Raw genomic sequence first — 25,593 nt, 5'->3', positions numbered from 1 at the left:
TCGTTTTCATCGAAAAACTCTCCCAGGGACCCGCTTCATGGAAAATGTACGTTACGGAAAACCATGCCCTTAACAGATTTTGTCACTCCCGTGCGTAGCCTGTGTTAAATGGTTGTGTTCATTCAAAGGGTTAAGAAAAGTTGAATGTGGGGTAAATGGTAGAATAAAGCTGCTTTAAAAATCAAGCTTGTCAGGTAACAGTTTACTTAATTTATTTTAATTTTATATGCATGACTAAAGACAAAGTAGTAAAAATAACTAATAATCCATTGGCGACCACGTTTAGACTACCACTGGACTTGTGAATTAGACTAAGAAGTCCGTGCGACCTTAGGGGTGCTTTTCGGTTAGTAACCCCCGCCTTGCAATCATTTACATCTTCCTGTAGCTTATAAATGGTATTTAAAATCGTTTCACATTCACTGCTGTATTGTGTTTTAAACTCGACAAGAAAATTGCTTATTTTCTCAACACTGACACCCCTCTCCGCGTACAACGCATTTTCAACACTGGAGCAACACGTACGAATTTCCTCGCATGAAACGTGAGGTCTGTCCACACATCCTTGAACATCTTTAATAGCATTCATGAGTGCTATATAAACACCCATAAAACGATGTTTAACGTTGGCATCAACCATTATTATTTTGGTCATATAGGATTTGGATAACTCATTAACGCTGTTCAATAAAGTTTTCATGCACCCACTACTGACGGAACTACTATTGTTAATTAGATTCTGGACATCTTTGAGACTTTTTTCGATTTGGTTTTGGTACTCTTCAGCCATGTAGGTAATATTTCCCAATAATTTGCCATGTTGTGGATGAATAATCTGGATACATTCGTCGGTGCTCTCTTGCGACGATTTTTGACACTGCTCGCCGAAAGCGCACTGTAACAAAAAATTTTAGCAGGCAGCAAAAACAAAATCATTAAAAATTACGTGAATGCTGAGGATTGCAATGGTAATTGCGAATAGTTGCATCTTGAAAATTGGAGGCGGTACTAAGAGAGAGAAAGCCTTGACATCTTTTTATCTAGATTGTACCACCACTCCCGGTTGTGTTATCGATAGGTATGTGAATACCCGCGTTTTCGCGATTGGGTGCATAAAATACAAGTTTTGTTTTGGATTTTCCGTCGTTAATCTTTTTTATAGTAACGGCTGCTTACTATCACGTGTGGCGTCCTTACACATTTCAACATAATTTGCAATAACATATGTAAAAAACCACCGTAACGGACTAATTTGAATTTCACACATTGATCTCATCTAACCCAAATACACTTATAACTTTATTGTCGTTATATGAACTTTACTACACCGAAACTGCTTTTTATTCGAAATATTGCATCAGGTCAGTTGATATGATATATTTGGGTGAGAGTGGTTATCAGTATCAGTATAACCACTCTCTTTCTCTCAAGAAGTGCAAAAGCCTAACCATAAACATTGAAGATATGTTTAAGAATACTGTTAGGTTGACCACAGTCCCTTGGAACCATGGCCTACATGGCGAGTCACGTAACTCGTTCGTTAAAAGTTTTTAAACTTGCAGTTGAAATAGAAACTTGAAATTTGGTTCACCGTCATAATCGTCTATTGCGAAATAAGATAATTTCCAGATGGTGTCGCTTCCGTAAATACCGGAAGTTGACGCCATCTTGTTTCTTTAAATAGAAACATACCACTTCTATTTGTTTCCAAATGGACCATTTTATTCGGAATTAACGCAATTAAAATTTGCGCACCTATCTGTCATAGTTTGTAATTATTGCGATTTATATGAAAAAATTAGCGCTAAGATTTGTTATTTTAAAGGTGGGTTGGTCCGATAGTTAAGGGCTAAGTGAATTATAAAAGTTAATGAGAGAGACGAAATTCAGTGGCAATTTTCTACCGCAAAAACTGGCAGCGCCGGAATAAATTTACTAAGAAAACGTACTTCAGCTTCATTGTCGACATTGTAAGGACTCCCATTGGTAAATGGACAATCGAATAATCCCGCGTTTCATTTTACACACTCCAGCCATGGTGCCTTTACGGGTCAGTTTTACATTTGAAATTCTACAACGAAGATTTTCCGCCAAATGTGATTCTTCTGAAATTTACATTTTAGCACCAGGGTCCAAAACGACTACGTGAAGTCAACCAGATAACCGACCTGCAGAAATTAGAAACGAGCCGTTGAAAGCTCCACCCGCCTGAGACCAACGACTTGTGGCGATTGAAACAGTAATAAAGGTACATACGTATTATTTTTTTTTACGTTCCGCATGCGAACTATAAGCGTTTCATCTTTAACGCATTTATATTTGTGCGTCAACATAAACTTCTCTATAAACTGTTAAATTATTTAATTTGTATTATATATATATATAGGGTTATTTAGCTATAGGGCTATTTTAGTAGTACGTTCCTTCTCCTTTTAACTTGTTTATAATAAATTGCGTAACGCCAAGGTTTAAATAAATAAATAATTATTATAACCTCCATTATCTGATCATGTACGAGTATGTCACTTTCAAAGAGTATAAAAACCAGGTGTCAAATTCTTGACAGAATAGCTTCCTAGCTGAAACCAAAAATTGCCAACATATGTACGCACTTACAGACGGGAAAATATTATTTTTTAAAAGTTGCTTAAAATGATCTAAAACGTCAACATTTGATGAAATTTCGCCTAGCTCATGCTATGAAGAGAAAACCGTCAATTCGTGGAATTGTATGCAACCAATATTACACGATTTCAGGATACGTCAAACATTTCTTGAACTGTTATCGAACATACCATTCCAATTTATTCGTTGTGAAAAATCGCAATTTGACACTAATAAAAAATACTCACTAATGGGCAACTTAAATTTGACATTAAGCGACCATTTTTATAGCATAGATTATTTCAAACAAATTCGCGTAGAGTTGATTACCTGTTTTCATCTATTCCCCATGATGACATAAATAAGAAAGTTGGATGTTGCACATGAGCAACACTATTTTTTGCGCATGCATTTTGTTAGCTTTTATTAAAAGGACCTACCATCTAAATTTCGTTAAAATTGTTCCATAAATAAGAAAGTTGCATTTCTGCGCATGCGCAACACGATTTTTGCGCATGCATTTTGTTTGCTTTTATTAGAGGGACCTACCATCCAATTTTCGTTAAAATTGCTCCATAAATAAGAAAGTTGGATGTTGCACATGCGCAACTCGATTGTTTGCGCATGCATTTTGTTTTCTTTTATTAGGAGGACCTACCATCCAAATTTCGTTTTAATTGTTCCATAAATAAGAAAATTGCATTTCTGCGCATGCGCAAAACGATTTTTGCGCATGAATTTTGTTTGCTTTTATTAAAGGGACTTACCATAGAAATTTCGTTTAAATTGCTTCAGAAACAAGATCGTTGCATTTTGCACATATGCAACACAATTTTTTGACAGGAAAATAAGGTCTTCCAAATAATAGAATAAAAATTTTAGGTTGCTATTTGAAAAAAAAAGTTCGATGCCGTTACGGCGCTCCAAAATTTTTTTTCAAAAATCCGGCCGGTTATTTTTCTGTTCGGTATGCCTAAAACATATATACAAAATTTCAACAAAATCCGTCGAGCCGTTTTCTCAGAAAATTGCCAACAAACGTACGTACGTACGTACGTACGTTCATACGTACGTACGTACGTACATACAGACGGAAAAAAGTTTTATTCTTTAAAAGTTGCTTAAAATGGTCTAAAACGTCGACATTTGATGAAATTTTGAAATGTACAAAAAACGGCTATCGCAATAGCTACCTAGCACATGCTAGGAAGCTAAAAATTGAAATATGATAAGTAGGCGATAAACAGTCGTTATAAAAAAACGTCAAATGCTTTTACCTTTAGTCTTGCGTTAGTCCACTGAACCACATCGTAATGCGATTTTTTGCAGTTTTTATTGGCATTCTAATTGTTCACGTAATTATTCATCAGTTTGCTTTGCTAATTACAAACATGTATTTTTTTACAGTGTACCTTCGGTAGGCAGTGCCAGCAACGGATTTCAGAAACCCTCGACAATTGCATGAAAATTATATATCCGGCACATAGCGAATTATTCAGAAATACGCCCTACATGCCACAACTGTGTTTCAAAGGTAAACGAACTCCTCCGCAAGTAGTACGTGAGCAACTTAATGAACGACGTAACTCTAACCAACAGAGTGTTAAGTACTTACTGGATCGTCTTGATGATATATCGAGAGATCATACGAGGAAAATAACAAGCGTTGATAGCAGCGTTCAAGAGCGGTTTATTGGCGTTCTTACGCCCTTTAAAAATGTTGTACTAAGAGTGCAAAAATGCGTGGAGAAACCTAACTCCTCGTGCGAGGAAATTCAGATGTGTTGCTCCGACGTGAAACGTAAAGAGGATGCTCAAAGTAGTGTCAGTTTGCCGAACCTCAAGAGTTTGTTCATCGAACGTAACACTGAGTTTGATAAAATATGCAAGTCGACTATGAACAGTATTCGCGATCTACAAAGAGATCTAAATTCTACGTTTGGTTTTATATAATTGCTGTAATTTTGGATTGTTTTTATGTTAGATACTGTGAAAATTGTACCCTGGATCTTATCTTGATACAACCATACTCTAAATCAAAGATATTGAATAATATTGACAAGCTTTTTAATTTGTTTATAGAATACAACTACTTCAATTATTTTATAACATTCACTCCTTGATACTTTATACAAAGTTTGTACAGAACACTTTTCAACACCTTCGCTCAAACTTTGCACAACAATGTTCATCACTTTCAGTTCATTAACACATCCCTAAACCGTTTAAATTTAATTGGCAATAATGGCTTAGTAAGTATGTCGCGGCTATTTGATATTCGGTGGGACAATGTATCAAATCAAATACACCTTCACTTAATTTTTCACAAATGAAATAATACCGCACATCAATGTGTTTGCTGCGCTGATTAAACTTCCCATTTTTTATTAGTGCGATTGTGCTCGTGTTATCAATTTGAAATTTAATTTTTAAATTTTCGCCTATCAACTCTTCAATCAAGGCTTTCAAAAATAAAACTTCCTTCAGAGCTTCAGCTGCACTTATGAATTCAGCTTCCATAGATGAGAGTGCTACGATGGGTTGCCGTCTTGAACACCAGCTTATTGGTGTTCCATTAAGGAAACATACATATCCAGTAGTACTACGTCTACTTTCTAGATCATTAGCATAATCGCTATCCGTGTACACTACCATCTCATTCAAATTTCCATTCTTTTTGAAGAACAAACCTAAATGTTTGGTTCCTTTCAAATATTTTATTGTACGTTTTACATTTTTTACATCCGAGTCTGATGGATTTTCCAGGTATCGAGATTCCTTTCCAACAGCAAAACTGATGTCCGGACGTGTTTTTGAACTGAGGTAGAGCAGGCTTCCTACTGCTTCACGATATGGGAAAATACCTTTTAAATTTCGATCAGTCTCATCTTTTGTCATGATTGGTATTTCCAAATCCTTAGCATTAGTCAAACCAAATTTTTCTGCTACTTGTTCGCAGAACAAAGACTGTGATAAACGAATTCCATTCGTTTCTTGTGAAATTTCCATTCCTATGAATGTTCCTGCTGAATGATCTACTGTAATTTCGAACATCTTTTTGATATTGTTCAAAATTTCATCTACCTCTTGCAAATTCTTCCCCACAATTATTCCGTCGTCCACGTATACAGCAAGATAGACAGTATTTGATTCATTTTTAAAAATACAACTATCGCATTTTAGTGGTTTCAGTCCAATTTTGTTGAGCCTCTTCGTCAAAGTTTGATTCCACAATAACGGTGATTGTCTTAACCCATATAAACTTCTCTGTAACTTACATATCATTCCTTCCTTCTTTGGATAACCTTCCGGAATTTGCATGAATGTTTCGTCTTTCAGTTCCCCATGAAGAAACGCTGTTTTTACATCAAAGATTCTTATTTTAAATTCTTTAGCAGCAGCAGACGATAGTAAGAAGTACTCGCAAACTTGTCATATTTACCACAGGACTATATGTTTCTTGAAAATCTATTCCTCTTTCTTGTTGAAAACCTCTTACAACTAGTCTAGCTTTCCTGGTTCCATTTTCTTTTCCTTTGAATATCCATTTGCTATTCAAAATTTTTGTGCCTTTCGCTTCTTCGGTTTTTACAAGAATCCAGGTTTTGTTTTTCGCAATAGACATTTTTTCCTCATTTATCGCTTTCTCCCAAAGCTCTTTATCTACACTTTTCATTACGTCAGTGTATGTTAACATAACGTAATCATTAAAATATGCTGGTCGTCCCAGACGAGTTCGATCTCTTAGTCCTAGAAGGCCCTTTCTGTTCAGATCTGCATTATTTCCTTCTTCAGAATCCGTGTCGTCCATGATATCAGAATTAAAATGATTTTCGTCACTGTCATTCTGATATTCTGGCAACAGCATATCATTATACGACTCGTCAGCATCATTATTACGTTCTTGTTCCAGCAAATCCAAATTAATAATTTGTGGTTCTCTAACAATCTGAGAAACATCTTCAGATGATTTTGTTTCTTTTACAAATTGCACATCTCGTGAGATTACAATTTTTTGTTTGTTTTCATCCCAGCAACGATATCCAATTGCTGAATAACCAACCAATTTCAATTTTACCGATTTTGATTCCAATTTCTTTGTACTCGGCAAAACCTTTACATACACGTCACTACCAAAAATTTGTAAATTCTTCAAATTTGGTTTAACGCCTGTCCAGGCCTCAATTGGAGTTTTACCAATTATCGCTGATGATGGTGACCTATTTGTTACATAACAAGCTACTCTTAATGCTTCATTCCAGAACGTCTTTTCAATTTCAGCGTCAAACAACAGTGCACGCATTTTTTTCGCACAATGTACGATTTAGACGTTCCGCTTTTCCATTAAGCTGTGGACTGTACGGAGTGGTCCAATTTATAACAATTCCTTTGTTCGCACACCAATCTTTTAATCGCAGAAATTCTGTACCATTATCGCATTTCAGAACTTTAACTTTCTTACCCTTTTGTGTTTCCACCTTGTTGATAAATTTCTTGACTATTTCTACCACATCCGACTTCTTTTCAAAAGGATAAACTTCACAATAATGAGTATAGTCGTCTAAAAATGAGACAAAGTACTTTTCTTTACAATACGATTCATGTTCTATTTGACACACATCCGTGTGTATAATTTCTAGTTCCTCCGAAGCTTCTGGAAGACTACCTAAGAAAGGTGTTCTTGCATGTTTCGCTTTTATGCAAACTTCACAAGAGAAATTTTTATTTTCTCTAAATTGTATGCCGTCAGCCATGCTACAAAGATTTTTCAAATTTGTACCACCAAGATGTCCCAGCTTCCTGTGCCATATTTCTTGTGTCAGTAGGACTTTGGGTTTTTCACTTTCTATGTTTACGGCGTACCAGCCTTGATTTGTTTTCCTTCCCTTAATCAAAACTTCACCATCCTTTCTTATAATAACACTATCTTTCTCAAATACTACGTCTCCGCTATTCTGTGTTAGAGGGTTGTCCCATGAATCATGAATGGTTTTCTAGTTACCTCTCTCAAAGAAAGTAGTGTGTTAGAATTGGAAACTATCTCAGCGAGGAAGGTTTATTGGAGCATGGGGTTCCTCAGGGCTCAGTCCTGAGACCGGTCTTATTCTTGATTTATATTAATGACCTTTGTGATGGGAATTTTTTAGGCAATATCACTTCCTTCGCTGATGATTTCGCTCTTACATATTCTGAATATTCACACGCAGCCCTTCAAGCTAGTATGCAATGTGACTTAGAACTACTGCGCTACTGATTCGATAAAAATTATATGGTTTTGGGTGATAAAACTAAGTACCAAATTTTTTCTCTTAAAGAAAACATGATCTTCCAAAGTCCAAAGTCAGATTAAATTGTTCTTGTTTGCAAATTGAAAATACCGAAAAAATTAAATATCTGGGGTTAATCATTAATACCAAATTATCTTGGAAGGAGCATATCAGTAAATTAAAGCAAGAAATGTTTGGTGTTCTTCTTAAGTTTTATTTCCTAAGGAACGTTTGTCCAGTAAATGTTCTAACAAATATTTATCTAACAAATATTTATCATGCTCTTGTGAGTTCTAAGTTAGGTTACGTGCTGTGCTGCTTTGGCGGTACGTATGCTTCCAATCTTTACCCTTTAACGGTTTTGCAGAAAGCCGTAATAAGGGTAATAGAAATAGTAAAATGACACATTCCTGGCCAATTTTTCAAAAGTTAAAAATTCTACATTTACGACATATGTACGTTTTCAAGGTATTGAAACTTTTTTATATTAGAAGCAGTAATAGCTTTTGCAATTTTGATAATCAGCATAATCTAAGACATACTTTACCAGCTACAGTTCCTCGTTCAAAATTAACTCTGCATCAACAATTTTATTCCTGTAATGCACAACTTTACAATCTCGTTTCTACTAAAATTGACAACAAAAGTAATCTCAATGTATTTTTATTGCAACTTAAAAAACTATTGTTGGCTACTGAAAACATTGAGGATGATTTTTTTAGTTTTGCGGTTTAGTTTTTATGTGGCTTCGTAAATAGTTCTCATGATTTTTTATGTTTTATATATGCTTTTCTTCTTTTTGGATTCTCTGACATTATTTTTAAGTTGTTTTATGATCATAGTTTACAAGTTATTTTATTCTCAGCTCAACTCAAATTGTAAAGACTGTTAGTAAATGTAATCCGTAATCTTTTCAGCTTTATTCATTAGGGTTATATTGTTTGTTTTTCTTATTATAAATGACTGGCTCTAATTCTCTTGTCGCGGGTATATAATATGCAATACGTGAGGGAAATCTCACCACGGACGTTGTCTATGGGACCCCTAAAATTTCTCAATGTGATTTATTTTCTTTTTTTATTGTAAATCATGTTATTATATTGAGGAATAAACATATATTGTTTTTTATTTTTTATTTTTTTAAAATTATAGGGACCAACGTAGAAGTTTATATCCGTCGAGTCCTCCGATACTCTACCAACTTGGTACTTTACAAAGCAGCAAAGAATCACTACGGGAGCTATGTTGAACCGACTTTGTGGTTCAATGGTAGAGCGTTGGGCTATAAATCCGGAGGTCGGGTGTTCGATTCTGGATTGAGGTGAATTTTTCATCTGTGGCAGAGATGGAAATGACCTTAAACCAGTTTCAAGCATTCTGCCGGCTACTCCGAATTAGGTTTTCCTGCAGTCTTCTTAATTCGTAAGGTAAATACCGGAGTAATATAGAACAACTTAAGACCTTCTGCAGAGGACCTCTAAAAAGCATTATGCGGGTCACTTTGTAACTGGGCGCAAGCCTGTTGAGGGGCCAGAACAAGAGAGGGATAATAAAAAAATAAATAAATAAATAAAAAGAAAAATTACGGTGAACAATATTTAAAAACCTATCCTGATCTCCGTTTCACAAAAAAACCGGCAGGTAGTTTCAGAGACAATTTCTTTTATAACTTACATTGAACGTGATCAGGCAAATGAGGTAAGTTTTTACGTTATAACCCAACTAAAACTTACTCAATAGTTATTTACATAATAAGTCATGAAAGTGGTCGTTTACATGACGCGGAGGCTTATTGAAAAGTACGAGGACGCGCAGCGTCCGAGTATCTCTTTAATGCCTCCAAGTCAGGTGGACTCACTTTCATGACGTATTAGTATAACATTTTACCTGAAACCGCAACATGCAGATAACTTTTCCATATTAAATTATTCATATGTGGAAATTTTGATACCTAATCACGCATGCTAAAATTACTTTATTTAATTGTTTCCATAGAGATTTCAAAATTATTAAAACAGTCAGTGTCATTTTTAATGCAGTTTGCATTTTATGCTTTGTACTTTTCAACTATACAGCCTTTATAACTAGGTACAAAATCAGGTATCAGTGAGGAACAGTATCTACGCAAGACGTTGTGATAATGTAGCCGAAGCTGCGGCCGCCGTAGTGCAATATTCGCTCCCCACAAAGTCAAGAAAAAGATACGAATGGGCGTGGAAACCTTTTAATGATTGGCGCAAAACTAAAGGAATAATTACTTCTACACATATTCCATTAATTGTTAGTAATTAAAAAACCATTATCCTTTGTGTAGGTATATTAATAAAAATATCCACATTGTCTGCATTATAATTATCCAATCGTTGATTGAATAACTTATTCAATGAACGATCTAATTGGTATTTTGCATGTAAGTACTAGGACTGTAATGGGAGTCAGGCATAGTATATTACAGTACAAGTGGAGAAACTAAAAGTTTCACTCACGCGTGTGTCGAGATTACACACGAGGCGTAGCCGAGTGTGGAACGACACACAAGTGAGTGATTTAGTTTTCCACGAGTGCTGTATAGCGTTTTGTTCAATCCTGTTACTAATAAAAATTTAAAAAGAAACAAGTGTAATAGTTATTTTTTAAGCATCTGAAAAAAACATAGTAGGTAGTTTTCGTTGTTATGGTTCCCATGAGATCTGCGTAAAACAATTGACACAATCTGTCAACAAATTATAATTGTAGCAAAAGTGTGCGCGTTTAGATTTCCAAGAAAATGGAAGATGAAAATAGTGTATTTGTGCCAGATAACATTTTGGAAGAAGCGAATGCAGCGACATTTAATTTATTACCGAAGAAATCCAGACAGATACATCAAGGAGTTGGAAAAATTTCGGTCGTGGATGGAGAACAGAAACGTAAATGTTGTAATTGAAGAAGTAGTGGTTGCTTATTTCAATGGATTGATACAAAAATACGCTGCCCCTTCTTTATGGTCTATATTGTCGATGCTTAAATGCACCCTATTTGTTTTTGAGAAAGCAAGTAAGTTTTAGTTCATTATTAATTTACTGGTTGTAATATATGAAATGTTTTAGGTTTAAAACCTTGTTCGCGATTCTAAAAAGTAATTCTAAAGGGTTATCAACCTAAAAAAGCGAAGACATTTGATCAAAGAGAAGTGGAAGTGGAAAAGTTCAAGTCCCTGGTATCAATCAACCAATTTTTAACAATTGTAATGTTAATTTTCATATTTATAAGTAATTTTGTTGCTTTGTATCTATTAGTGATGAATTATGAATAAATAAAAGTTCAGCGTATGTGTATTATGAGTGGGTGAAAATTTTTCACTCACTCTTTTCGCTCACCCGTTGCTATGGAAATAGTTTGAATGGGTAAAACAAACACTTTCACATTTGGTATCTAAGTAAGAAACACTTGTTTTCAATGACAGGATTGAACAAAAATATTACAGTACTAGTCAGGTAAAGATCCACTTTCTTATGTCAAAATAGCCCTGAAATTTAGATTTTCTTGACGGTTTCAGGTAAAGTATATTACAGGAGTGATCGTTCATGGTGAGCAAGCGTCTACCGCAATTTCAAAACAGGTAAACTTAATTAATAGTGAGGACACCCTTAATTTACGGAAGGTAACTGAGGAGAGCGCGGTATTACAACCGACACCTCTTAGTCCAGGCGCTAATATAGGTATTGAACATGCACTGGAAGTCTAACGCAGTTTGACTTTTGATTATTGTTGGGGGCATATAGTAGATGAAAAATATCGATGTCGTCGCATTTCCGCGATGGGCATAACATGAGGGGGAGGGGGCAAAGTCGCGCGCGTGGCGATTCACTTTATCGCTTCTAACTCAAAGACGGTAATCGTTAGAGCAATACTTGAAGCGGCTATTTACAGCTACTTATATTGGCTACAAAAAATGTCCTAAGAATAAAAGTCGTACTTCTAATCGTTTCGTTACAAATAAATTATTTCGGAATAGGTATATCCAAATCCACTGAAAATCATATTTGCCACATATTTCTTGAATCTGTAAGACAATGTTAATAGTGTAATAGTGTTGTTTATATGTTATAAGAGTAATTATAAAAGTACATAAGTATTGTCATTTTGGCACGTAAACCAAATGGTTTTATTGTCAAATAATATATACAATATATACAAGCGGCTCGGATCGTAGGCGAAGCGTGGTTTCAGCGGGTCTGAGCTGGCGGATCGATCGGGGAGTAATGGTCAGCTGTAGACGTAGCGGGAGTCGAGGTCGCGTTCGGCTGTAGGCGGCTGGAGCTGTTGAAGATCTCGAAGCGCGGATGCCACTGCTCTCTGCTCGCAGGAACGCCGCTTATAAAGGATTCCGACTCGCGTCGTGTGCTGTCATTGGCCGGTACGTTTCGCCAATGCGATGGGCGCTAGGGCTCACTACGGAACAAGCCGGCACACGCTCGCCACACTACTCCCCCTCCAGTGCAGCGGTATGAAAATTGGCAAACTTGCCAGGAAATCTGATGCGTCGTCCGGATTTAGTCGTCGTTGTTTGATGAGGCGCAGCCGGGGATTCTGGAGGAGCTGAAGGTTTATGAGGTGGCGTGGGTGTATGATGAGGTGATGTAGGCTGCACGTCGTTGTTAGAAGTAAATGCTGGCTTGAGGCGGTCTATGGATACTTTGTCCTTGCGGCCGTTTTGGTCAACATGGAAAAATTTCTCGTGTCTTGAGATAACAGCAAATGGCCCCTCGTAAAACGGTTGGAGCGATTTTAATAAGCCTTCTTTTCGTACGAAGACGTGAGAGCAAGAATGTAGCTCCGGATGGACGAAGATTTTGGGTTGCCCGTGTAGTCTAGCTTGGGATGGCCGGAACTGCTCGAAGTGTGATCGAAGTTGCTGGGCGAAATCGGTAGTGTCGCTATCGGTGCGTTGTGAGCTGCCTGCGAATAATTCTCCTGGAAGGCGGAGTGCGGTGCCAAAGACGAGGGCGGCAGGTGCGAAACCAGAGTCGTCTGCAGGTGCTGAACGAAGACCGAGGAGTATAATTGGTAACACTTCTACCCAACGCTCTGTTCTGTAGCACTTGATGGCTGCTTTCAGGGTTCGATGCAAGCGTTCCACCTTACCATTAGCTTGTGGGTGGTAAGCCGTAGTACGAAGGTGTTTGATACCTAGCATCCTGTTGATTTCCGCGAACAGGGTAGATTCGAATTGTCGGCCTCTGTCTGTCGTGATCTTTTCGGGAATTCCGAATCTTGCAACCCATTCGCTTATGAATTTTCTGGCGACCGATTCAGCGGTGATATCGGAAAGGGGAATAACCTCTGGCCATGCCGTATAACGATCAATGAGAGTAAGCGCGTACGTGTACCCGAGGTTTGGTGGTAGCGGGCCAACTAAGTCCAAATGCACATGGTTGAAGCGTAGAGATTCCACTGTAAATTGGCCTGGGGGTGATAGGGTGTGGCGGTGCACCTTAGAACGTTGGCAATCTAGGCATTGGCGGCACCAGAGTTTGATGTCGGATCTCATCTTGGGCCACACGAACCTTTGGCAAATAAGACTTGTTGTTTTCCTTGCGCTCGGATGTGCCATATGGTGGATTTTCTTGAAGATCAACGTCCGATAGGGGGTCGGAACATAAGGTCTCTTCTCTTTGTCACAAAAAATATTGACGTCTGGGAACCCTGGCGGAGAAAACTTGTTTGCCTGATTGAGGTATGGGTGTAGTTCGATGTCTGATCGTTGTTGGCAAGAAAAGTCTTCGTAATCGATGGTCGGTAATGGAGTATCGATGGATTGCATGCGTGAGAGAGCGTCAGCCACAATGTTGTCCTTTCCCGCGATATGACGAACGTCGGTTGTGAATTCGGCTATATAGCTTAGCTGGCGACACTGTCGAGCTGTTCCACTGTCGCTTTTCTTAACTACAGCGAATGTCAAAGGCCGATGGTCCGTGAGAATCGTGAACGAACGGCCCTCTAAGATGTGTGCGAAGTATTTGACTGCAGAGTACGCGGCGAGTAATTCCCTGTCAAAGGTGCTGTACTTTGCTTCCGTAGGCGTCAGCTTTCTGGAGAAGAAATCTAGGGGACGAGTGTTTGTCTCCATGATTTGCTCGAGTACGGCTCCCATCGCTACGTCGGATGCATCGATTGATAAGATTAGTGGGGTATCGTCGTGCCTAGGGTGAGCGAGCAAACATGCGTTGGCTAAATCGTCTCTGCAACGTTCGTAGGCTGCAACATGCTCGTCAGTCCACTCGATCTTTCGTTTGTCGTTTCGTTTGCTCGGTCCTTTGAGCAAATTGTTCAGTAAGTGTTGAGATGCTGCTGCGTTTTTGATAAACCGACGGTAATAATTGAACATTCCGAGCGTTCTACGAAGTTCTTGGATGGTGGTGGGCAAAGGCAGGTTCTTCAGAGTTTGTACTCGGGTGACGGATGGTTTGATACCTTCGCTGGAGATATCGATTCCGAGGAAGGTGAGTGATGATGCGCCAAACACACACTTAGCTGCGTTAATCGTGATTCCGTGTTCTTGGAATCTTTGCAGAACTGTTTCCAGATGCCTTCTGTGTGTAGCTTCATCCTGTGATGCGATTAGGACGTCATCTAGGTACGCGAAAGTATATGGTAGCTCTTTAAGTACTTGATTGATTAATCGTTGAAACGTCTGCGCTGCGTTTCTAAGGCCGAACGTCATTACCGTGAATTCAAATAACCCGAATGGGGTTGTGATCGCGGTTTTTTCGATGTCCGAAGGTTCTACCGGAATTTGGTGAAACGCGCGCACGAGGTCTAGTTTCGAGAAGATGGTACACTTATCCAGAATTTGAGAGACGTCCTGCATGTGCGGTAATGGATATCGGTCCGGGACGGTCACTGCGTTCAACTGTCTGTAATCTCCGCAAGGTCGTAACGAACCGTCTTTCTTGGGGACAAGATGGAGAGGACTCGCCCATGGAGATTGCGATGGTCGACAGATTCCTAATTCGATCATGTGGGCGAATTCGGCTCTAGCAGCGGTAAGTCGATTTCCGGAGAGGCGTCGTGGTTTAGAGAACACTGGTGGTCCAGATGTGGTAATGTGGTGTGTAACTCCATGTGTCACTTTATTCACAAGCACTTGTGGTATTGTCACGTCTTTAAACTTCCTCAGGAGGTCTGCAAACGGCGCCGAGTCGTGGATAGAATGCACTGAATGTACCGGATTCGCGGACGCGATTGCACTAACACTTAATAACGTATTGCCGTCGATTAACTTACGTCCTTTCATGTCCACCAATAAATTAAATTGGCGGAGGAAATCGGCGCCTAGAATCGGTTGGTTGATGTCGCACAGGATGAATTGCCAAACGAAGTTCCTGCGGAGGCCAAGGTCTGGGGACAGCAACCGGGTGCCGTAGGTGTTAATAACGGATCCGTTGGCAGCGAAGAGCTTATACTTATCCGGGCCAAGGCGGCGACGTGAACTGGAAACCGGAAACACTGATACGTCGGCTCCTGTGTCCACCAGAAACTGTGTGTTTGATATGGAGTCTTTGACGAGTAGGCGGCAGATGTTTCTTGGCTCGTCGCGCAGTACCGCTGCTGGCGACGAAAGAATTAGTTTTCCGAGTTGGAGGCTTGGTATGAGCAGGGTTGATAACAATTTTTGGCCCTGGAACCGAACTTGCGGTGATACCAGCAGTGCTCTGGGCGGGATTCGGCGTTGTGATTGGGCGTACGTGGACGCGATCGTGTACGTTGCCTGTATCTAACTCTGTCCTGCGTCTGAAGTGTGCTTACGGTAGCTGCTAAATCCTTGACCGTGGAGGCAAGCTGTGCGACTGTAGCTTCCAGATCGACGGGTGATGCCGCTGAGGACTGGCTTCTGGACACTTCCGAAATGCTGTACTGGTTGTATACCTCGTGTAATTTGTCTGCCATGGACACCAGCTGATCGAGATCTTGTGTGCTGACTGCGAGAATCGCCTGGTGTTGCTGTGGGAGTCGTGCTAACCACAGTGATTTAAGGATGTCGTTGCCGATGCGAGAACCTCCTAGATTCCGGAGATGAAGCATGAGTTGGGACGGCTTGAGGTCACCTAACTCCATGGCCCCCAGGAGTTTCTGCAGGCGTCGCTCCTCGCTCTCGCTGAAGCACGCAGTGAGACGTTTTTTAAGGGTAGCATACCTGTCCGTCGGTGGTGGATCGTTGATGATGTCTGACACCTGGGATAAAATCTGCGTGTCTATGGCTGCGACAGCTGTGTAAAAACGCGTAGTGTCGTCGGTGATGCCGGAGATATGGAATTGCGCCTCGAGTTGGCGGAACCACAGGCTGGGGTCACTCTTCCAAAACGGTGGTGGTTTGACTGCCACGCGGTTGATGGTTGACATGGGACGGTCTAGATGCTCAGTCGGTCCTTCGACTGGGACTTGAGGATCAGGCATGCTGGTATTGGCTTCCGCGTTGGCCGTGCCGTCGGGTTCGCTGGCTACGGGCTCTAGGAGCGAAGAGAGGTACGGTTCTTTTTCTTATAATAGCAGCACTAAAAAGTGCAGATTTGATTTGCTGGAAGGTTTCTTCGACGGGGTCACCAGTTATTTGGCACGTAAACCAAATGGTTTTATTGTCAAATAATATATACAATATATACAAGCGGCTCGGATCGTAGGCGAAGCGTGGTTTCAGCGGGTCTGAGCTGGCGGATCGATCGGGGAGTAATGGTCAGCTGTAGACGGAGCGGGAGTCGAGGTCGCGTTCGGCTGAAGGCGGCTGGAGCTGTTGAAGATCTCGTAGCGCGGATGCCACTGCTCTCTGCTCGCAGGAACGCCGCTTATAAAGGATTCCGACTCGCGTCGTGTGCTGTCATTGGCCGGTACGTTTCGCCAATGCGATGGGCGCTAGGGCTCACTACGGAACAAGCCGGCACACGCTCGCCACAGTCATCATATTTTAATTGGGATAATTCAAAAGATTGACCGATCACTAAACATGTTTAAATAATGCAGAAATTACTTCTCACATAATGGTATCAGTTTTGGTAATGTCCCCTCGAATTAGTTCCAATATTAAATGTCTGCATATCCATCGGGAAGTAATTTTGGTAATCTTCAGAGTGATGATTCATCAAATTTTGATGTATCTACATCTGGCGTATTCCGAACAATTTATAAACGTAAAGGGTAAAAATGGTACTCATGCAATGCTCGCCAGCATTGATGTTATGCAAATCTCGAAACAGTTCAGCTCTGCAAATGCAAAAACTGTTCCAAAAAAACATGTAACTGTTTATCAAATAATTCTTTTTGTTGCTTTTATTGCAAATGTGTTGATAAATGCACAAACTGTCTGACGAAGAGAGCGAAGGGGAGAAAGATTTGTGACTGGGTGCCCAAGTACGTGCTGGAAAATTGTAAAATTGACTGTATAAAATTATATATATTTATCTAATAACATCATTATTAAATTTATCTTACACATAAGAAATGTGCATGAAATATGATTTTCGATCGGATTTAGATATATTCCAAAATAATTTATTTGTAACAAAACAGTTAGAGGTACGACTTTTATCCTTAGGGCCTTTTTTGTAGGTAATACAAGTAGCTGTAAATAGCCACTTCAAGCAGTGCTCCAACTATTACCGTCTTTGAGTTATAAAGGATAAAGTGAATCGCCACGCGCGCGACTTTGCCCCCTCCCCCTCATGTGATGCCCACCGCGGAAATGCGACGACATCGATTTTTTGCATCTACTATATGCTCCCAACAATAATCAAAAGTCAAACTGCGTTAGACTTCCAGTGCATGCTCAAACCCTTTAGCGCCCGGCCTATCTACTGACTCTACTGTCATGGAGGGACAGGTAAATTATTTTCAGAGCGCGATCTACAATCGCTACTCTAACCAGGAACGTGGTACTTAAGGCACCTTTCTGGTTCGGATTCTGTTAATGAAATGAAGTGAGAATCTAATGGTGAATGTAATAATATCGGTGGGAATGTCAAAAAACATCCGAAACTATGGCCCTCTACTGATAGAAATTTAGATTAATTCCACAGTCCTACAGGAGTCAAATTACGAATTATTCCCATTAAATTTCACATCATTACACTGCCCAGTGCTCATCCAGGCAGACGGACATAACAATGAATAGGTTCTGTATCAGCGCAATGCGTTCCGATCATTGTTCATTAAAGTCCCTGTGCAAATTGTGATTTTGGTTTCCCTCAGTGAAATTCTATGTATTCAAAAATGCATAAGTACCTACCTACTATAGATTCCAAGGTGTTTGTGTAAAGATTGAATTTGTTGGGAAATTGAGTTTCGAAGACGATAAGCTGTGACGAAAGAGGCAGGCTTTAGCACTTTAATTATTTATAACCTTCATTATCTGTCTGAGTATGAAAAAATCTCATTAGGAAATCCTGATTTGGAGTTTAGACCCCAAATAAGATAAGTAGGTGGTAAACAGTCGTAATAAAAGAATGTCAAATGCTTTTATCCTTATATTGCGTTAGTCCATCTGAACCACACTCGGAACCACATCATAATGCGATTTCTTGCAGTTTTAATTGGCATTTTAAGTGTTCACGTAATTATTGATCAGTTTTCTTTGCAAATTACAACAATTTCATTTACAGTGTACCTTCGGTACGCAGTGCCAGGAACCGACAAAAGCAAGAGACGATTGTATGAAAATTATTGATCCGACACATGGCGAGTTATTCGAAAATCCGCCCTACAGGCCTCAACATTGTATGGAAGGTACACTCCTCCAAGCTGTTCGTGACCAACTTGATGAACGACTTTACTCTAACCAACAGCGCGTTGGCGACTTACTGAATCGTCTTGATGATATATCGATAGACCATACGAGGAAAATACTAAGCGCTGATAGCAGCGTTAAGCAGCGGTTTATTGCCCTTTATACGTCCATGGAAAATGCCACTTTTGGAGTGCATCAATGCGCGAACAAGCCTCACGCCTCGTGCGAGGAAATTCAGGCGTGTTGCTCAGCCGTTAACAGTAAACTGTATGCTCAAAGTAGTGTCAGTTTGGAGACCATCAGCAGTTTCCTAACCGAACTTAAAACTGAATTCGGTAAAGTATGCAACTCGACTATGAACAGTATTCGCGATGTACAAAGAGATGCAAATTCTACGCTAGTTTTTATATAATTCTTGTAATTTTTTATTTGAATTGTTTTTGTGTTTTTCATGTAATATAGATGAAAACCAAATAGATTTTATTCTAAGGACCTTAAATATTCCACGTTCTACGTAGTACCAATAATAAGTAGTACAACGGAATAGGTTTCGTTGAAATAGTTATCTGTTAAATGTGTTGCCAACCACATGAAATATTATTAATTAATTAACCTCGATGACGATGCCTTGTTAGGTTCCCATATGCAATGTTGCCATATGCCATAACATCGTGCATCTTTATTTAATATTATTTTGCAAAGTGACCTTTGAACTCTTCGTTATTTTCATACTCGTACATAATTTAATTTTATACGTAGCAAAGATTAAGACATTAAATATTCTTTGCTACGCACCTCAGCGACGGACCTATGGGGCGGCTGGCTGCCCCTCCAATACTTAACTATAGAGCATTCGCACCTTAGTATGCAGTATGGGGTCTTATGGACTATATCCCTCCTTTACTAATTTGCGTCATTCTTCAATAACGCTATCCTTATTCCTTACCGCAATGATGCCAAACTTACATATGATTGAATTTAAGCTTTAAAACAAAATATAACGTCAAATCTTCTTGTATTGTCATTACGTGTGTGGTTCGTTTTTGTCTTTCGTATTTAACACATTTTATTGTCTCATTGCTTTAAAAATCGTTCTTTTAAGAACGCCTCCATCTCGTACTTTATATACAAGGTAACTTTGAGTGTTCTTGTAGAACCGTTATTTGATTTCATCTTTTTAGAATATCCCATTAAATGGAAGCCGAAGCTGAAGCAGGATCTGCTAACGTGAAACGCCATAAAGGAGAGTGTTTTAGCCGGAAGGAGAAACACCTCATTATCAACGTGCTGAACTATTTCTCGGGAACGATGAACGTTACTGCAGCTGTGAAAGAAGCAAGTAAAGCTTTATGTTGTTCTGAACGGAGCATCTATGCCATTAAAAAGGAAGACGGAAACGAAGGTGTATCAAGCCCGAAAAAACGCAAGCAAAGAAAAGGGAAACAAAGCAATGATCGTCTTCATGTGTATGATGAAAATGTGCAATCAGTTATTCGACGTAAAGTGCATAACTTCTTCATTACAAATATTCCACCAACTATGAACAGCATCTTAGCTTCCGTAAATGACGATAACGATCTACCCAACTTTAAACGCACCACATTATTCAATCTCTTGAAAGATATGGGTTTTGAATTTAAGAAGGTTGGCCGCAAGAGTATCCTTATTGAACGGGATGATATTATACGATGGAGACATAAATACCTACGTCGCATCAGGAAGTTGAGAGAAGAAGGTGCTTAATCTTTTTATTATATTTAATTGCAAATTACATAATATTTATATTTTAGGTAAAAATATTGTGTATACGGATGAGTCATGGGTTAACATTGGTCATTCGGTGAGCAGGGCGTGGCATGACACCACCGTTGAAAGCAATCGTCAGGCATTCATCAAAGGACTCAGTACAGGTTTAAAATCACCCACTGGTCTAGGGCCTCGCTTTGCGTTAGTACATGCTGGTGGTGATAATGGTTTTATTCCGGGCGCGGAACTGACTTTTCTCTGCAAAAAGAACACTGCTGATGCACACAACGAAATGGATGCAGACACTTATGAAAAGTGGTTTTTTGAACAGCTTCTACCAAATGTGCCACCGAATTCAGTCATTGTTATTGACAATGCCTCGTACCACAGTAGAAAGTTGGAGAAGATACCAACAATGTCGTGGAGAAAAGAACACATTATAGATTGGCTTCGTGAGAAAAATGTACCGATTGAAGAAAATCCATTAAAACGAGACCTACTGGCTTCTGTTGCGCATGTTCGGCATCACTACGACAAAAATAAGCTTGATGTTATTGCACAATAAAAAGGTTACGAGATTCTCCATTTACCTCCATACCATTGTGAATTAAATCCCATTGAAATGGTGTGGGCTCAAGTTAAACATCATATCAAAATGAATAACAAAACATTTAAAATAAAGGACATGGAAGAATTAATAAAAATGGGTTATTCACAAGTTACGGTTCAAAATTGGCAACATTATGTCAATCACGTGAAAACTATCGAAGATGGCATGTGGGCAGCAGATTATCTTCAAGATGATGTTGAAGAATTTATAATTCAAGTGTCGCAGTCATCTTCCGATGAATTTCAATTCGATTCCAGTGACTAATATGTATACTGTACATTTGTAAATTTTTGGGGACTTAATAAATACAAGCTGTTCTCGGCCACATTTGACAAACAATTACAACTTGTTATTAATTTACCTTTTTGACTTCTGAGGTTAGGTTAAAAAGTAATAAATAGTGTCTAAACTACCGTTTTACGGTGCAGTAATCGATCCTATAATAAGTTTGGCAAGCATGTACTGTTTCTCCATAAGCCCCATACTGCATACTAAGGTGCGAATGGTCTATAGTTGGTAATTTTGACAAGAGTTGGTAATTTTCATTACCAGTTGGCGCATGCCGCGAAAATAGGTAAATCGTAAATGTAATAAATTGACTATTGAAGGAACGAGGAATTGCGGCAAAATCTATAAAAAAAAGGACTCTTTAATAGGAAAGTCACTTCCTTCTTCTTCAACACAAGGTTGGTATTTTGGTAATTAGAGTATTAGAGACCGTATACTGATATCCTACATTTTCTGCATGATTTATTAGACTTGGAAATACCACTTAATACTTAATAGATACTACTCCGTTTGAGTTGGAAATTTTTACAGCTGAGTTGGCAAAATGTCATGTCTGCCCCCCCAATTTTTTTGTCTAGGTCCGTCCCTGACGTACCTAGATAAATTTACTACTGCATATTGTAAAAGGATTACTGTTATGATTTGGGCATTCGGTATGATATTGTATTTCCTCTATGGAATTAACATAATGGAAAATCTAAATCACTCCCCACTTTACGAGAATACACGTTTTGAAGCACCAGGAATCCCAGGGTTCGCAAATGGTCTCTTTTTTAAACATTGGTCTCTTTTTTCAATGCTGGTCTCTAAAAGTCTCTATTTTTCATATTTGGTCTCTAAAGTCTCTAAATTTTGCATGTTAAAAAAGTATAATTCGTAATTGATAAACCGCAGAAATTTTACTATACATTTTTAGCGCATTTTTTAAGAATTAAAAAAAATGTGCTATTGTTTGCGTTTTGTCCGTCCGGACCCACTTCTGCCGTTTGAAACTACTTCTAGAAGAATAGTCCTAGAATCCTGGAATTTTTTGCTTGAAGGTGTGTCAGACGACCATCAAATTTCTCTGTCTAAAAGGGGGGCCCCCCCACGAATTAGTTCCTGAGATGCTGTTTTTGAAAGTAAAACGTGTATAACTTTTACATACGACAATCAATTGGTCTCAGATTTTGCATACGCATTCCTTTAGTGGTGCCAAGTTAAACTTTAGAAAATTTGGGGGGGGGGGGTAACACATGTTCTACCCTTCATGGTATACTAATGAAAGGTATTGAAATAAATTGGTTTGTACAAACTATAACTTTCCCGTGCGACTCAGTGAACGACGGGGCCTGCGGGGGAGGGGTTAAAAATTAATTTTATCTCTCATTGTATTCTAATTAAAGGTCTCAACGAAAGGAACCGTTTTCTACCAACTACTGCCCTTCTTTCTGTCCTCTTATCAAAGTACGGGGCGGAGAGGAAGAGGGGGGGGTGGAACTAGTTTTATCCTTCATGGTTCTCTAATGAAAGGTCTCAACGAAAGGAATTAATTTTTTACCAACCATAGCCCTCCTCCTCGACCTCTTATCGCGATCGGGTATATTCCCTTATACCTCGAGAACGGATTGTCGGAAGAGGTACTCACAAAGGGCGATTGAGACGTCTGCAAGAAATATATCCATTGGTGATGTCAAAAAAATTTGGTTTAAAAAAAATGCGATTTATCCGCACAAGAGTTGTGCACAATTTATACTTGTTTAGATATATTGCCGTTTATGTATCTCATCTATTACAAAATAAATATTTTTTGCTTAATTTTGTATGGAAATTGGTTCTCGAAGGTCTCTAAATGGTCTCTATTTTTAAATATGTAAATAGAGACCAAGTCTCTATTTTTTTGCTAAAATCAGTTGCCAACCCTGGAATCCGGAACAAACAAAATCTCGATGATGTCGATCTGTCTCTTTGTTATGTTATTTTGCATAAAGCCAACTCATTTTAAAGTTTCCGCGGCGAAATTAATGAATCAATGAAGATTTTGCTCTACCAATGATCTGAACCCAAAGTGTTGTGGTACCTACTAGATTGGATGAATTGGATGATTGCTATTTGAAGTATAATGGGACGCTAGCGTTAACCATAGTCCCCCCGAATGACACGATTTTTTTGCAACATCCATAATGGGGATAAATGAAGTCAAAGTGGCACTAGCTATAGAGATTCTTGCGCATTCTTTCTTTAGCCAGACATTCAAAATGGTCGTTAACAGACCCCCAAATTCTTTTTGTGTAGCATGGTCGGGTAAATCAAAAAGTTGCACATTTCCATAATTATACAGGATGGTGCATCCGTAAAATACACAGTAAGTAATCGCGAAATTTTAATACTAAAAACTAATACAAAAATCCGATAGATTAATTCCACAGTCCTACAGGAGTCAAATTACGAATTATTCCCATTAAATTTCACATCATTACACTGCCCAGTGCTCATCCAGGCAGACGAACATAACAATGAATTGGTTGTGTATCAGTGCAATGCGTTCCGATCAATGTTTATTAAAGTCCCTGTGCAAATTGTGATTTTGGTTCCCCTCAGTGAAATTCTATGTATTCAAAAATGCATAAGTACCTACTATAGATTCCAAGGTGTTTGTGTAAAGATTGAATTTGTTGGGAAATTGAGTTTCGAAGACGATAAGCTGTGACGAAAGAGGCAGGCTTTAGCACTTTAATTATTTATAACCTTCATTATCTGTCTGAGTATGAAAAAATCTCATTAGGAAATCCTGATTTGGAGTTTAGACCCCAAATAAGATAAGTAGGTGGTAAACAGTCGTAATAAAAGAATGTCAAATGCTTTTATCCTTATATTGCGTTAGTCCATCTGAACCACACTCGGAACCACATCATAATGCGATTTCTTGCAGTTTTAATTGGCATTTTAAGTGTTCACGTAATTATTGATCAGTTTTCTTTGCAAATTACAACAATTTCTTTTACAGTGTACCTTCGGTACGCAGTGCCAGGAACCGACAAAAGCAAGAGACGATTGTATGAAAATTATTGATCCGACACATGGCGAGTTATTCGAAAATCCGCCCTACAGGCCTCAACATTGTATGGAAGGTACACTCCTCCAAGCTGTTCGTGACCAACTTGATGAACGACTTTACTCTAACCAACAGCGCGTTGGCGACTTACTGAATCGTCTTGATGATATATCGATAGACCATATGAGGAAAATACTAAGCGTTGATAGCAGCGTTAAGCAGCGGTTTATTGCCCTTTATACGTCCTTTGAAAATGCCACTTTTGGAGTGCATCAATGCGCGAACAAGCCTCACGTCTCGTGCGAGGAAATTCAGTCGTGTTGCTCAGCCGTTAACAGTAAACTGTATGCTCAAAGTAGTGTCAGTTTGGAGACCATCAGCAGTTTCCTAACCGAACTTAAAACTGAATTCGGTAAAGTATGCAACTCGACTATGAACAGTATTCGCGATGTACAAAGAGATGCAAATTCTACGCTAGTTTTTATATAATTGTTGTAATTTTTTATTTGAATTGTTTTTGTGTTTTTCATGTAATATAGATGAAAACCAAATAGATTTTATTCTAAGGACCTTAAATATTCCACGTTCTACGTAGTACCACAATTGGACCAGTGGCGACAGTACAAACTAGAAGTGCGTAAGGGTACATAATTCTGCTAAAGAGTTTAAAGAGGTATTATACTCAAAATCAAAAAAATTGTAGAAGAAAATCTAAGAACAAAATTTCAAACCGGAGTTTTCTACGATGAGCAGTTTTCAAATTATTAACGATGAAAGTTTGAAAGACAGAACATGTGATGTCATCTCGACATCGTGGGTGCGGCGGCACGGATCCAAGCAGTCCGAACGCGTCAGTTCTTTCATATTCTATTTCGCTTCCCTTTGAAAAAAACAAGAAAACCTTACTCAAGTATCATCCGAACATATATCTTCATATAAATTTGAATATTTGCAATAAATTTCTGTACTCAGCTCAGATTGGATACCTATGCTTTCAGTAAGCGGTATTGGTTCCATTTGATTCAGTTCTTCTGTTTGATTGTGGCATATGTTTGATGTTGAACTGGTTTCTCCACTACGAAATTGATCGTTTACCCACAATAAGCAATCAGACACAATCTTACTTTCTTAGATAAGTTGACTGACGTTTTATAGCTTTATTAGGACCTTTGTTTCCTGTGAGATGTAAAGAAGGGATTGCAGTATTGTTACCCTTCTCAAAACTTTATGCTGAGGCACAGAGTCCTTTCTTTCTTGTATCTTCCAAAAAAAAATTATCATCTTT

General features: G+C 38.8%; 5 protein-coding genes across 5 annotated transcripts; 3 read left to right on the top strand and 2 right to left on the bottom strand.

The window, feature by feature from the left end:
* Positions 1 to 181: 181 nt before the first annotated feature.
* On the bottom strand, positions 182 to 1,055 carry LOC116177482. The gene is made up of 2 exons (XM_031496469.1): positions 947 to 1,055; positions 182 to 895 (listed from the first exon to the last, which is right to left on the bottom strand). Exons 1-2 carry the CDS (start codon positions 986 to 988, stop codon positions 212 to 214), a joined length of 726 nt encoding a protein of 241 aa, XP_031352329.1. The 5' UTR covers positions 989 to 1,055; the 3' UTR covers positions 182 to 211.
* A 2,781-nt stretch (positions 1,056 to 3,836) lies between these two features.
* On the top strand, positions 3,837 to 4,754 carry LOC116177425. Its single transcript, XM_031496399.1, has 2 exons — positions 3,837 to 3,959; positions 4,012 to 4,754. Exons 1-2 carry the CDS (start codon positions 3,918 to 3,920, stop codon positions 4,555 to 4,557), a joined length of 588 nt encoding a protein of 195 aa, XP_031352259.1. The 5' UTR covers positions 3,837 to 3,917; the 3' UTR covers positions 4,558 to 4,754.
* A 10,334-nt stretch (positions 4,755 to 15,088) lies between these two features.
* LOC116177252 lies at positions 15,089 to 16,706 on the bottom strand. Its single transcript, XM_031496169.1, has 2 exons — positions 16,051 to 16,706; positions 15,089 to 16,011 (listed from the first exon to the last, which is right to left on the bottom strand). Exons 1-2 carry the CDS (start codon positions 16,308 to 16,310, stop codon positions 15,480 to 15,482), a joined length of 792 nt encoding a protein of 263 aa, XP_031352029.1. The 5' UTR covers positions 16,311 to 16,706; the 3' UTR covers positions 15,089 to 15,479.
* A 1,594-nt stretch (positions 16,707 to 18,300) lies between these two features.
* On the top strand, positions 18,301 to 19,104 carry LOC116176563. The gene is made up of 2 exons (XM_031495187.1): positions 18,301 to 18,456; positions 18,506 to 19,104. The coding sequence occupies exons 1-2, from the start codon at positions 18,415 to 18,417 to the stop codon at positions 19,040 to 19,042; spliced, it is 579 nt and encodes a 192-aa protein (XP_031351047.1). The 5' UTR covers positions 18,301 to 18,414; the 3' UTR covers positions 19,043 to 19,104.
* Positions 19,105 to 24,055: 4,951 nt separating this feature from the next.
* Positions 24,056 to 24,859, top strand: LOC116176566. The gene is made up of 2 exons (XM_031495194.1): positions 24,056 to 24,211; positions 24,261 to 24,859. Exons 1-2 carry the CDS (start codon positions 24,170 to 24,172, stop codon positions 24,795 to 24,797), a joined length of 579 nt encoding a protein of 192 aa, XP_031351054.1. The 5' UTR covers positions 24,056 to 24,169; the 3' UTR covers positions 24,798 to 24,859.
* The last annotated feature ends 734 nt before the right edge of the window (positions 24,860 to 25,593 follow it).

This window comes from Photinus pyralis, unplaced genomic scaffold, assembly GCF_008802855.1.
Source record: "Photinus pyralis isolate 1611_PpyrPB1 unplaced genomic scaffold, Ppyr1.3 Ppyr1.4_LG7, whole genome shotgun sequence".
Lineage (NCBI taxonomy): Eukaryota > Metazoa > Arthropoda > Insecta > Coleoptera > Lampyridae > Photinus > Photinus pyralis.
This window is presented reverse-complemented; position numbering and strand designations above follow the sequence as displayed.